The 13,993-nt window shown below is 42.6% G+C and overlaps 1 protein-coding gene across 2 annotated transcripts; it reads left to right on the top strand.

Moving 5' to 3' along the window:
- Window positions 1-224: 224 nt before the first annotated feature.
- Window positions 225-12,519, top strand: dap3 (death associated protein 3). 2 transcript variants are annotated; one of them, XM_031787391.1, is made up of 13 exons: window positions 225-393; window positions 659-700; window positions 5,386-5,499; window positions 5,588-5,689; window positions 5,759-5,867; window positions 7,517-7,609; window positions 7,698-7,828; window positions 9,831-9,911; window positions 10,445-10,609; window positions 10,821-10,880; window positions 10,975-11,064; window positions 11,304-11,421; window positions 12,249-12,519. In XM_031787391.1, exons 2-13 carry the CDS (start codon window positions 662-664, stop codon window positions 12,269-12,271), a joined length of 1,125 nt encoding a protein of 374 aa, XP_031643251.1. In that variant the 5' UTR covers window positions 225-393; window positions 659-661; the 3' UTR covers window positions 12,272-12,519. The 2 variants fall into 2 exon arrangements, with proteins under 2 accessions (XP_031643251.1, XP_020330022.2); XM_020474433.2 differs by having other exon boundaries at window positions 226-393; window positions 12,064-12,519.
- Window positions 12,520-13,993: the final 1,474 nt, after the last annotated feature.

Below are 13,993 nucleotides of genomic sequence, written 5' to 3'. Positions count from 1 at the left end.
ATTGCAAACCTATAGGCCTAAATCCATTGTCTTAAATCTATTTTAGGCCAACTATTCTCATCACCCACCATTCGGTTATCCAACTGTAGACTCTATTTATTTTGTATATATATCGTTTTTTTTTTTTTTATCAGACTGGTTCTAAATAAGACCACCTAGCTCTAAAAAAAATGTGGATGACATCTGGATTTGCGCAAACGATGCGCATATTTGAGCTCTCTACGTAACATCCTTCGTCTACAAACCAATATGGCGACTGCCATGGATTTAGCACCGTGACAGTTCGACTCGAAATTGTGCAATTCTTCAGTGTTCTCAAAATAGACCTGAACCGTCTAAAACTACATGACCTTGCCTGTTTGGATTTTCATTTGGAATTTAATGAATTAATTGGTTGGTAAATTATTGTTGTGTACCTACAGTTGTTGTCTTGCTGCAGTGTAACGTTACTGTAAAACAAGGATGCATGGTGCAGTGTCTTGCTAGCAGATATATAGCTAGCTAATACAAGGTTAGCTAGCTATTGAGCTTAGATTACATTGCTAGTCCTAATAACATAGTAATTATTTTACAGTGAAGGTCGCCACTGCAATAGTACAGATGGCACCAGTGTAACTGTGTAAACTGACCTGGGTTTATGTACTTATTCATGTTCCAGACCATGGCCCTTCACAGACTATCCTTGAGATTACGACAAACGGTGAGTCCATGGTGCAAGATCCCATGACATTCATAGCTTTATTTATTATATTTAACTAGGCAAGTCAGTTAAGAACAAATTCTTATTTAAAATGATGGCCTACCAAATGGGCACAGACAACAGCACAAATTGGCAAGAAGGTAGAGAACAATACATCACACTAAGCAGCTACAACTGTCGGTAAGTGTCTATGATTGATTAATATAATGAAGAGAGCTTGAGGCTTGCACTAATACTATAGTCCCTTATACCTAATTGTTATGTGCTGACTCTCAACTCTCATTCCCATTACACATAAGTCATTGGACGAAGGCGTCTTCTGTATGGGGATGTTAAGAGCCCCAACGCTCAGTCTGAACATTAACCTGCATCACTTCCTTATCTTGCATATCAGCGAGAAACAATAAATAAATAAATACAGTACCAGTCAAAAGTTTGGACACACCTACTCATTCAAGGGTTTTTCTTTATTTGTACTATTTTCTAAATTGTAGAATAATAGTGATGACATCAAAACAATGAAAAGCTCAAAGCTCTGCACACTTGCCATTCTCTCAACCAGCTTCATGACATAGTCACCTGGAATGCATTTCAGTCGAGAGGTGTACCTTGGTAAAAGTTTATTTGTGGAATTTCTTTCCTTAATGAGTTTGAGCCAATCAGTTGTGTTGTGACATGGCAGGGGTGATATACTGAAGGTAACCCTATTTGGTAAAATACCAAGTTGAATTGCTGCAAAGAAACCACTACTAAATGACACCAATATTAAGAAGAGACTTGCTTGGGCCAAGAAACATGAGCAATGGACATTAGACTTGTAGAACTCTGTCCTTTTTGGTCTGATGAGCCTAAATTTGAGATGTTTGGTTGCATCCGCCATGTCTTTCTGAAATGCAGAGTAGGTGAACGGATGATCTCCGCATGTGTGGTTCCCACCGTGAAGCATGGAGGTGTGGGGGTGCTTTGCTGGTGACGCTGTCAGTGATTTATTTAAAATTCCGGGCACACTTAACCAGCATGGCTACCACAGCATTCTGCAGCGATACGCCATCCCATCTGGTTTGAGCTTAGTGGGACTATCATTTGTTTTTTTAACAGGACAATGACCCAACACACCTTCAGGTTGTGTAAGGGCAATTTGACCAAGAGGGAGAGTGATAGAGTGCTGCATCAGATGACCTGGCCAAAACACAATCACCTGGCCTCAACCCAATAAAGATGGTTTGGGATGAGTTGGACCACAGAGTGAAGGAAAATCAGCCAACAAGTGCTCAGCATATGTGGGAACTCCTTCACGACTGTTGGAAAAGTATTCCAGGTGAAGCTGTTTGAGAGTGCCTAGAGTGTGCAAAGCTGTATTAAAGGCAAAGGGTGGCTACTTTGAAGAATCTCAAATATAAAATATAATTTAACACCTTTTTTGGTAACTACATGATTCCATGTGTTATTTCATAGTTTTGATGTCTTCACTATCATTCTACAATGTAGAAAATAGTGAAAATAAAGAGCCTTGAATGAGTAATCGTGTCTAAACCTTTGACTTGTACTATATACATATACACTTGTACTGTGTGTGTGTGTGTGTGTGTATGTATACATACATACATACATACAGTGGGGCAAAAAGTATTTAGTCAGCCACCAATTGTGCAAGTTCTCCCACTAAAAAAGATGAGAGAGGCCTGTAATTAATCATCATAGGTACACTTCAACTACTTCAATACTTATTTTCCACCATAATTTGCAAATCAATTCATTAAAAATCCTACAATGTGATTTTCTGGAATTTTTAAAATAATTTTGTCTGTCATAGTTGAAGTGTACCTATGATGAAAATTACAGGCCTCTCTCATCTTTTTAAGTGGGAGAACTTGCACAATTGGTGGCTGACTAAATACTCCCCCCCCACTGTATATTGTTACGCACCTTTTTATAGGGTTAGTATTCCCACATTATAGCGCGTGTTTACAGAAGACCCGGACCACCTGTGCTGTTTAGCATGCTCTGATCCCCTGTGTGTAATGGAAGAAGGCTACCAGAAACGTGTTGTCACTAAAAAATACTGCATCTGTGATAAAGCCGGTGCAGCTGCCCACTGCACTGAGGCTAGGAAACACTGTCACCACCGATAAATCCATGATAATTGAGAATTTCAATGAGCATTGTTCTAGTGTTGGCCGTGCTTTCCTCCTGGCTACCCCTACCCGGATCAACAGCCTTGCACCCCAACAGCAACTTGCCCAAGCCTCCCCCATTTCTCATTCACCCAAATTCAGATAGCTGATGTTCTGAAAGAGCTGCAAAATCTGGACCCCTACAAATCAGCCGGGCTAGACCGTCTGGACCCTCTCTAAAATTATGTTGAAATTGTTGCAACCCCTATAACTAGCCTGTAACTAGCCAACCTCTCTTTGGTATCGTCTTCGATCCCCAAAGATTGAAAAGCTGCCGCGGTCATCCCCCTCTTCAAAGGGGGAGACACACTAGACCCAAACTGCTACAGACTTATATCTATCCTACCCTGCCTTTCTAAGGTCTTCAAAAGCCAAGTTAAACAGATCACTGACCATTTCGAATCCCACTGTAACTTCTCCACTATGCAATCTGGTTTCCAAGCTGGTCATGGGTGCACCTCGGCTACGCTCAAACGATATCATAACCGCCATCCATAAGAGACAATACTGTGCAGCTGTATTCATCGACCTGGCCAAGGCTTTCGACTCTGTCAATCACCACATTCTTATCCGCAGACACAACAGCCTTGGTTTCTCAAATGACTGCCTCGCCTGTTTCACCTACTTCTCAGACAGAGTTCAGTGTGTCAAATCGGAGGGCCTGTTGTCCGGACATCTGGCAGTCTATGGGGGTGCCACAGAGTTCAATTCTCGGTCCGACTCTTTCCTCTGTATACATCAATGATGTCTCTCTTGCTGCTGGTGATTCTCTGATCTACCTCTATGCAGACGACACCATTTGGTATACTTCTGGCCCTCTTTGGACACTGTGTTAACTAACCTCCAGACGAGCTTCAATGCCATACAACTCCTTCCGTGGCTTCCAACTGCTCTTAAATGCAAGTAAAACTAAATGCATGCTCTTCAACCGATCGCTGCCCGCACCTGCCCGCCCGTCCAGCATCACTACTTTGGACGGTTCTGACTTAGAATATGTGGACAACTACAAATACCTAGGTGTCTGGTTAGACTGTAAACTCTCCTTCCAGACTCACATTAAACATCTCCAATCCAAAATTAAATCTAGAATCAGCTTCCTATTTCGCAACAAAGCATCCTTCACTCACGCTGCCAAACATACCCTCGTAAAACTGACTTCTGCCGATCCTTGACTTCGGCGATGTCATTTACAAATTAGCCTCCAACACTACTCAGCAAATTGGATGCAGTCTTTTCACAGTGCCATCCGTTTTGTCACCAAAGCCCCATATACTACCCACCACTGTGACCTGTATGCTCTTGTTGGCTGGCCCTCGCTTTATATTTGTCGCCAAACCCACTGGCTCCAGGTCATCTATAAGTCTTTGCTAGGTAAAGCACCGCCTTATCTCAGCTCACTGGTCACCATAGCAGCACGCGCTCCAGCAGGTATATCTCACTGGTCATCCCCAAAACTAATTCCTAATTTGGCCGCCTTTCCTTCCAGTTCTCTGCTGCCAATGACTGGAACGAACTGCAAAAATCACTGAAGCTGGAGACCCATATCTCCCTCACTAACTTTAAGCACCAGCTATCAGTGCAGATCACTGCACCTGTACATAGCCCATCTGTAAATAGCCCATCCAACTACCTCATCACCCATACTGTTATTTATTTTGCTCCTTTGCACCCCAGTATCTCTACTTGCACACCCATTTTCTGCACATCTATCACTCCAGTTTTAATTGCTATATTGTAATTATTTCTCCACTATGGCCTATTTATTGCCTTACCTCCCTTATCCTACCTCATTTGCACACACTGTATATAGACTTTTTTCTATTGTATTATTGACTGCATGTTTGTTTATTCCATGTGTAACTCTGTTTGTGTCGCACTGCTTGGCTTTATCTTGGCCAGGTCACAGTTGAAAATGAGAACTTCTTCTCAACTAGCCTAACTGGTTAAATAAAAATATACAGCAGTGGAGGCCGCTGAGGGGAGGACGGTTTATAATAATGACTGGAAAGGAGCTAATGGAATGGCATTATACACATGGAAACCATGTTTTATTTATTTGATACCATTCCACTTATTCCGCTCCAGCCATTACCACGAGCCTGTCCTCCCCAATTAAGGTGCCACCATCCTCCTGTGGTGTACAATATGTGTATATTTTGCATTTGTTAAATTATTTTGATGTGATATAAACGTAAAGAACTTTATTTTTCTAGTATTGCATTTGAGAATCGATTGGCGTTTTAGATGGAGATTTTGGCTGCAATGGGTTTGTCAGTTTCCATGTGATCAATGCATTTTGAAAAGTCAGCGCTACATATACAGTACATGTCTTTCTGGAGATGTCTTTCTGGACTAAGTAAAAATGTGTTTTGAGCTTCACCACTGTACTGTAGTTCATTCTAACGGTCCTAAATTCTAGAACACTGCTGTGCTTAGGCGTACACGTTTTGGACTATGATAGATGCTCTACACCTGCCTCTTACCTGTGGAATGTGATGATGTCACGGACAGGTAGCGCAGGTGCGGCTGCTCCATGGCAGTGGGTGTGGCCAGCAGCAGGAGGCGGTTGGCATGGAGACGAGACCGGAGACATTCTCCATCTTCAGAACACAGGAGAACGACCCGGTAGGTGGAAGAATCAACCACACTTTATTCTGCAGCATGTGGTAATAAGTGTGGAGGGTACTGATGTTTCATCTCCCTCTGTCCCCAGGCCTGTCAGTCAGAACAGCACCTAGGGCAGTACTACACTGTGCCCCCCTCCCACTTCCACACTGTCTTCCCCCATGGCCTGCCTCCACGATACCAACAACAGGTTGTGTGTGTGTTTGTGTGTGTGTGTGTGTGTATTACAGTATGACTGACTGTCTGTACCCGTGTCCAGGTGAAGACGTTTAACGAGGGCTGTGTGATGGTGAGGCAGCCTGCTCTGGAGCTGATATCTCACCTGAAGAGAGCTGACTACAGCAAGCCCACCCTGCGCTACCTACTCTGTATCCTACCCTACCAGTTACACCTGATCACACCTCAGTGTACCTTTACACATTTAATATACAGTCGTGGCCAAAAATGTTGAGAAAGACACAGATATTAATTTCCATAAAGTTGGCTGCTTCAGTGTCTTTAGATATTTTTATCAGAAGTTACTATGGAATACTGAAGTATAATTACAAGCATTTCATAAGTGTCAAAGGCTTTTATTGACAATTACCAGAAGTTGATGCAAATAGTCAATATTTGCAATGTAGACCCTTCTTTTTCAAGACCTCTGCAATTCGCCCTGGCATGCTGTCAATTAACTTCTGGGCCACATCCTGACTCATTGCAGCCCATTCTTGCATAATTAATGCTTGAAGTTTGTCAGAATTTGTGGGGTTTTGTTTGTCCACCTGCCTCTTGAGGATTGACCACAAATTCTCAATGGGATTAAGGTCTGGGGAGTTTCCTGGCCATGGACCCAAAATATCAATGTTTTTTTCCTCGAGCCACTTAGTTATCATTTTTGCCTTGTGGCAAGGTGCTCCATCATGCTGGAAGAGGCATTGTTCGTCACCAAACTGTTCCTGGATGGTTGGGAGAAGTTGTTCTCGGAGGATGTGTTGGTACCATTCTTTATTCATGGCTGTATTCTTAGGCAAAATTGTGAGTAAGCCCACTCCCTTGGCTGAGAAGCAACCCCACATATGAATGGTCTCAGGATGCTTTACTGTTGGCATGACACAGGACTGATGGTAGCGCTCACCTTGTCTTCTCCAGACAAGCTTTTTTTCCGGATGTCCCAAACAATCAGAAAGGGGATTCATCAGAGAAAATGACTTTACCCCAGTCCTCAGCAGTCCAATCCCTGTTCCTTTTGCAGAATATCAGTCTGTCCATTATGTTTTTCCTGAAGAGAAGTGGCTTCTTTGCTGCCCTTCTTGACACCAGGCCATCCTCCAAATGTCTTTGTCTCACTGTACATGCAGATGTACTCACACCTGCCTGCTGCCATTCCTGAGCAAGCTCTGTACTGGTGGTGCCCCGATCCCGCAGTTGAATCAACTTTAGGAGACGGTCCTGGCGCTTGCTGGACTTTCTTGGGCGCCCTGAAGCCTTCTTCACAACAATTGAACCGCTCTCCTTGAAATTCTTGATCATCCGATAAATGGTTGATTTAGGTGCAATCTTACTGGCAGCAATATCCTTGCCTGTGAAGCCTATTTTGTGATGATGGCACGTGGTTTATTGCAGGTAAGCATGGTTGACAGAAGAAGAACAATGATTCCAAGCACCACCCTCATTTTGAAGCTTCCAGTCTGTTATTCGAATTCAATCAGCATGACAGAGTGATCTCCAGCCTTGTCCTCGTCAACACTCACACCTGTGTTAACGAGAGAATCACTGACATGATGTCAGCTGGTCCTTTTGTGGCAGGGCTGAAATGCAGTGGAAATGTTGTTTTTTGTGATTCAGTTCATTTGCATGGCAAAGAGGGACATTGCAATTCATCTGATCACTCTTCATAACATTCTGGAGTATATGCAAATTGCTCAAAACCTTTGGCCACGACTGTACACACAGTCATCCCCGTACCTCTCTGACCAGTGTTGTCTACCTGTATTGTGTTGAATTATGTTGGTGTTGACCTTGACTGGTTGTGTAGATGGGGTGAAGGGCAGTGGGAAGACCATGTCTCTCTGTCATGCTGTCCACTACTGCTCCACACAGGGATGGCTAGTACTACACATACCAGATGGTGAGTAACACACACACACCCCGACATGGCATACACACAGACACACAAAATAATGATGATGATTATGATAATAATCTCCTCTCTATAGCCCACCTGTGGGTGAAGAACTGTAAGGAGCTGTTGCCCTCCTCCTACCACGCCTCCCGCTTTGACCAGCCAATACAGGCCTCCAACTGGCTACGCAACTTCAGAACCACCAATGAACACTTCCTCTCTAAGGTAGCTCCTCCTCCTCAGATAGATAGTGAGCTCCAGGTACAGTGCCAGTCAAACAAGTTCTCAAAGTGGAAGAAACATTTAATTTTTTTAATTAATGTAAAATAAAATCGTAATATTATGATTTGAGTTAATACATGTCAATCACCTTTGGCAGTAATTACAGCTGTGAGTCTTTCTGGGTAAGTCTCAGAGCTTTGCACACCTGGATTGTACAATATTTGCCTATTATTCTTTTAAAAAACATTGTCAAGCTCTGTGAAGTTGGTTGTTGATCATTGCTAGACAGCCATTTAAGTATTGCCATAGATTTTCAAGCTGATTGTAAGTCAACACTATAACTAGGCCACTCAGGAACATTCAATGTCATCTTGGTAAGCAACTCCAGTGTAGATTTGGCTTTGTTTGTTTCCCAGCTTATAGGGGTGCCAGGTAGGTTGTGCCTACCAGAGAAAACATTGGTTTCTCCTTTTAGTTTGGGTGGGAATGAGTCCCACCTGGTCCGTCAAGTCTACACCAATACAAAGGACTTATGTAAAAGTCAGGATGGAAATAAACTTTTCATAAACCCTTAAAACATTGGAAAGAACTTCAAAAACAACTATATTCTTTTGCGTGGGTTGTATTAGCAACAACAATGATTACACACACATATAATAATATCACAATGAGTTCTGGTTCCTCCAGAAATGTCCTGTACCTCGGGCCTAAAAAGAGTCCAGCCCGGTAAAGGAGTTCAGTGAACTCAAGTGACTTTTGTCACGCAATGTTTGTCCGTTCATTCCGTGTAGCGTAAACCCAGTATTAAACATACAATTATTTTACCACAGAACTTTAAAGCGTATCAACTCTTACTGAGTCCTCAACTACAACTAACTACATAAATCACAGTATACATCACATCAAAACAAATGAAATACGGTATACAAAAAGGTGGTAGTCAGTCGGTCAGTCAGACAATCCAATCCGCCAATAGATCTCCAGCGGAGAAAGGCCACGAAGAACGGAGAGGTGTAGTCCACGGACGCAAAGAGTGGATCCGATCCTGGGTAAACTCTCTTAGGCTACAAAACACACGTTTAACGGCAACAAAACAAACGGAATAGAGAAGCTTCGGCACTGAGGGTTGAACACATCCTCATTCACGTCTCCATCACCACCCCACTTTTGCGCAGCTGATGCTGGCTATTTAATTGGGAAAGCGCCCTATTGGAAGGAGCTGCACTGAGACGGTTCAGAAAAATTCAGGGCCGTCACAGTCTTTCATTTTTTCCTAAAAACTCCAGAGGCCTTGCCGATGACAAGCGTACCCATAACATGATGCAGCCACCACCATTCTTGAAAATATGACATGATGTGTTTGTTGTGTTGGATTTACCCCAAACATAACACGTTGTATTCAGGACAAAAAGTTAATTTCATACCACATTTGTTTCAGTATTACTTTAGTTCCTTATTGCAAACAGGATGGCTTCCTTCTTTTCACTCTATCAATTATGTTAGTATTGTGAAATAACTACTATGTTGATCCATCCTCCGTTATCTCCTATCACAGCCTTTAAACTCAAACTTTATTTAAATCACGATTCGCCTCATGGTGAAATCCCTGAGCGGATCCTGCCTCTCTGGAAACTACGTTAGGATTGCTGCCTGTATCGTTGTGGGTTTAATTTGACACTTTGGATGGTGCATCAATAATAGCTCCACCATACTCAAAGGGATATTCAATGTCTGTTTTATTTGTATATTTACCCAACTACCAATAGGTGCCCTTTGTGAACCATAGGAAAAGCTCCCTGGCCTTTGGTTGAATCTGTGCTTGAAATTCATTGTTTGACTTAGGAACCTTACTGATAATTGTGTGTGTGGGGTACAGAGATGTCATTTTAAATACTATTGCACACAGTTGTTAAGCATATTTTTACTCCTTGAGGCATCCTGTATTTGTGACTGTCTCCACTTGTTGTATTAGATCATTAGATTATCTCTCCTTGTGTTGTTTTAGATCAAGTTGAGGCAGCGGTACGTGTGGACTAAGAGAGAGAGCACTGAGGAGGGACGGCCACTAGGGGAGCTGGTGGACATGGTGAGTCCAGTGTAAACGTGCCCGTTATTAAGGCGTCAGCATCCTTCAGTTTGGCCGAACTTGGCTAGGCGAACCGAACGAGTGTGCTCGCATGCTCCCTTAAAAGACCTTTTAATAGTGCTGTTTGTCCATTTTTGAGATGCCGTAGTCAGAATTTATCTAAAATAACTTAATATGTTATGATGTTTTTGCCAAGGAGATCTTAGTCATGCAATTTTATATCTAACTAAGATGTATTGTGCAGTATTTTTCTATGAAAAAATGTGCATGAAAACAAGTCATCTCTTGTTGAATGACAACAAAAACTTTATTGCAGACTTCAGCTACCGACTTCGGCTTGCCTCCAGAAAAAAATGAACACAAACATCACAATGTCGTCATAATAAATGCTCAAACTGTTCCGACCTGTTTTGTCTGGGAATCATGTGGACGCCTTGCGTCTGGGCTCCAGTTCTGAAACATAATTGGTTCAGTGCACTTCTCTTAAGAATCTCATACCACGTATCATTGTTAAGCTGTGTTTTTTACCCCAGGGAGTGTCTCGTGTGAAGAGCAGCAGTGATGTGGTGGGGGCAGTTCTAAAGGAGCTGAGGCTACAGGCTGGGGGGACAGAGGGGGGCTTCAGGCTGGCTGTGGCTGTTGATGGAGTCAACGGCCTCTGGGGAAGGACCACGCTTAAGAAGGAAGACAAGAGCCCTGTACTAATACATTCATTCACCTCACTGTGGATCTATAAAATATATATGTTGATTTCTATTGCTTCCATTTTTGTCTTTGTAATTTCTGTGTAAAGATTGCTTACTTAACTGACCTGTCTCTTTCGCTCCCCTCCATTTCATCCTCTTTTCCTTTCACTTTTCCCTTCTCTACTTTTTCTGTGTCTCCCTCCTCTCTTCTTCTATCTGTCAGGTGGCTCCAGAGGAGTTGACGTTGGTTCATAACTTGAGGAAGATGATCAACAATGACTGGGTGAGAACTGCATGGTGGTTATCCTCTGTCTAAAAGACATTAGAAAATGACATGATTGTGATTTACACCACCACCTCTATCCCTCTCTCCTCAGTGTGGAGGGGCGGTCATCGCCACTCTGTCTCAGACAGGGTCTCTCTACGCTCCAAGCTCTGCCTACCTGCCCCAGGAGCTGCTGGGAGAGGTCAGTGGTCATGATTACATCCTGGTTAATGTTTTATGTCCAGTCCAAAAACTACCTCTAACCCTTGGTGTCTATTGATCTGGGCTAACAAGGGAGGGAATGATCTAGATGCTTTTGGACAAGACCCTTCTGACGTGTTTACATGCATCATGTTTCATGTTATTGTATGATCAGTCAAATAGAAACAGAAGTTCACCTATTAAAAACATCTATCCTCATCCTCTGTGTTCCTCCTACAGGAGGGCTTTGACAGCATGGACCCGTTTGTCCCAGTACCAGTCTCCCTCTACAGTGAGAAGGAGTTTGAGAGCTGTTACCTCTACTACCTGGACCGCCACTGGCTACAACACCCACACAGTAAGAGAAATTCACTTTCGCCACTGGCTACAACACCCACACAGTAAGATATATTCACTTTCACCACTGGCTACAACACCCACACAGTAAGAGATATTCACTTTCACCACTGGCTACAACACCCACACAGTAAGAGATATTCACTTTCACCACTGGCTACAACACCCACACAGTAAGAGATGTTCACTTTCACCACTGGCTACAACACCCACACAGTAAGAGATGTTCACTTTCACCACTGGCTACAACACCCACACAGTAAGAGATGTTCACTTTCACCACTGGCTACAACACCCACACAGTAAGAGATATTCACTTTCACCACTGGCTACAACACCCACACAGTAAGAGATATTCACTTTCACCACTGGCTACAACACCCACACAGTAAGAGATGTTCACTTTCACCACTGGCTACAACACCCACACAGTAAGAGATGTTCACTTTCACCACTGGCTACAACATCCACACAGTAAGAGATGTTCACTTTCACCACTGGCTACAACACCCACACAGTAAGAGATGTTCACTTTCACCACTGGCTACAACATCCACACAGTAAGAGATGTTCACTTTCACCACTGTTTGTGATGGTTTAGATTATGACATGTTGAACTGATTGAGAGATTTCTCTCCATAAGGTCAGACAGAGGAAGGGAAGAAAGAACTGATCTTCCTCAGCAACAGAAACCCTTCTGTACTGGAGAGACTGTGTGCCTTTCTGTAACATCACACATGGGCCCACACCCTCCCACTCACACACACCCATAATCATGGACAAACATAGAGATGGATAGAGGACTCATCTTTATCTGTGCCTTTACAGCATCTGTGACAGCATGGGCATAGGAACCCATAGGAATCCCCACTCAGTTGACTACTTTGACTACTATAAGATGGTGGAAGCCTTCGATGGTGCTGCCCACGCAACATCAAGGCCACTAGCGGCCTCTATCATTCTCTATGGGACAGCTGCCAATACAGATTCATACATAACTACAATGTTATAATCCATGTATATGTGTGTCCCTCCATAAATTATTCTGTTGTGATGCATGATAGTGTCTTTTTCATAATAAAAATGTACATGAAAAACAGTCAGATCTCATTTTCTCTTTTATGAGCCAATAAAGCTATTCTCTTCATGGTGAAAAGTTAGTAGTGATGTTTGTCTTTGGAATATAGAGAGTATCTGACACAATGCACTTAATTACAACAAACTACTACTTTCAGTCAATACATTTTTATTTGACCAAATCAAATGGTCAAAAAGCCTCAAGGCTTTTGAATACAGTTTAGTGGTAGATGTAGACAGGTATGGTAAAGTGAAGATGTTACTCTGCCTCATTACTAGTGTCCTCACTAGAGCACCAGACCACATTTCTGGGACTGTAGAGCATCAGGGCACCTTCGTCAGTGAGGGTGAGATGACCTTTTAGTGTATTGTTGCAACGACCAGTGTTACTTGCCCAAATGGGATGGTCCTGTGTGGTGTAGATGACCAGGTTGCCATCCTATTGGAGGATGAGCCTCTGAGCATCTTTGTTCTCAGTGTTTGATGCCCAGACAACCTGACCCCAACCGTAGAGCACAAAGTTGCCATCGGTCTGCAAAGAGAAAATTAATTAGCATACTAACATGTTAGACAAAGATGACCTCTGTTCAGGATGCCTCTGTTCTGTACTGAATGTTGCATTCCCAACATCCACTTATAAATTATTACTTAAAAAATAAATAAGTTCTAGGGTGATAATATTTCCCAAATAATTTTTCAATATTCGCGGCAAGTGTTCGTCAGCTAAATAAAAATATCAGTTTGCAAACAATGTAAAAAAAATATATACAAATGTAATAAATCCGCATACAAACATGGTCTCTTTTTTGCTTTCTTTGAGTAAGGCAGCTTCAAAATGCAGGTGTTTCAGCCTAGCTCAGTACTTTCTGTGGTGGTGGAGCAGCCATCGGAAAATACAAAGCTTAGGGGTTGGTAATGTTCTCCAGTTGTGCCGTGATTGGCTCAGTGTTCTGTCCCTCATGGGGACACTACATCACTGCAAAATCTACAGGGAGACCTCAAATTCAAATGCCATAGCGTTACATTAGAAGTGCCCATCCAAGAAGGCTCAATGTCGTTGGCCAAAGATAATTAGTCAAATCACGTTATATCTACAGTAGCTTTGATTGGACTGATCATGTCAACATCATACTTTAAAAATTGTATCTAGCAAGCTAGGCAAACAGTCTTCATCATGAATCACAGTGACAATCTGCTAGCAAATCCTTGTCATATGAAGAGAAATGATAGATAAAATGTATTGGTGCTCATCGGCCATTTGACATAAACATTACACAAGTTTTAAATGGCAAATTCAACAATGAGTGGTTTGGAAGGAATCAGTGGCTAACTGCAAGCATTGCAAAGCAATCATTAGCCTGCTATTCAGTGGAGAGGGTGTGTGGTCCAAGTCTGGGTTTAAGAGTCTCTATTCCAAGCTTAAAAGGATAAACATTCAACATCATGGGCCAGAAAAGGTTGAATATATTGGCCATGCTGTCAATCCAACATGCCTT

This window comes from Oncorhynchus kisutch, linkage group LG13, assembly GCF_002021735.2.
Source record: "Oncorhynchus kisutch isolate 150728-3 linkage group LG13, Okis_V2, whole genome shotgun sequence".
Taxonomy (NCBI): domain Eukaryota; kingdom Metazoa; phylum Chordata; class Actinopteri; order Salmoniformes; family Salmonidae; genus Oncorhynchus; species Oncorhynchus kisutch.
This window is presented reverse-complemented; position numbering and strand designations above follow the sequence as displayed.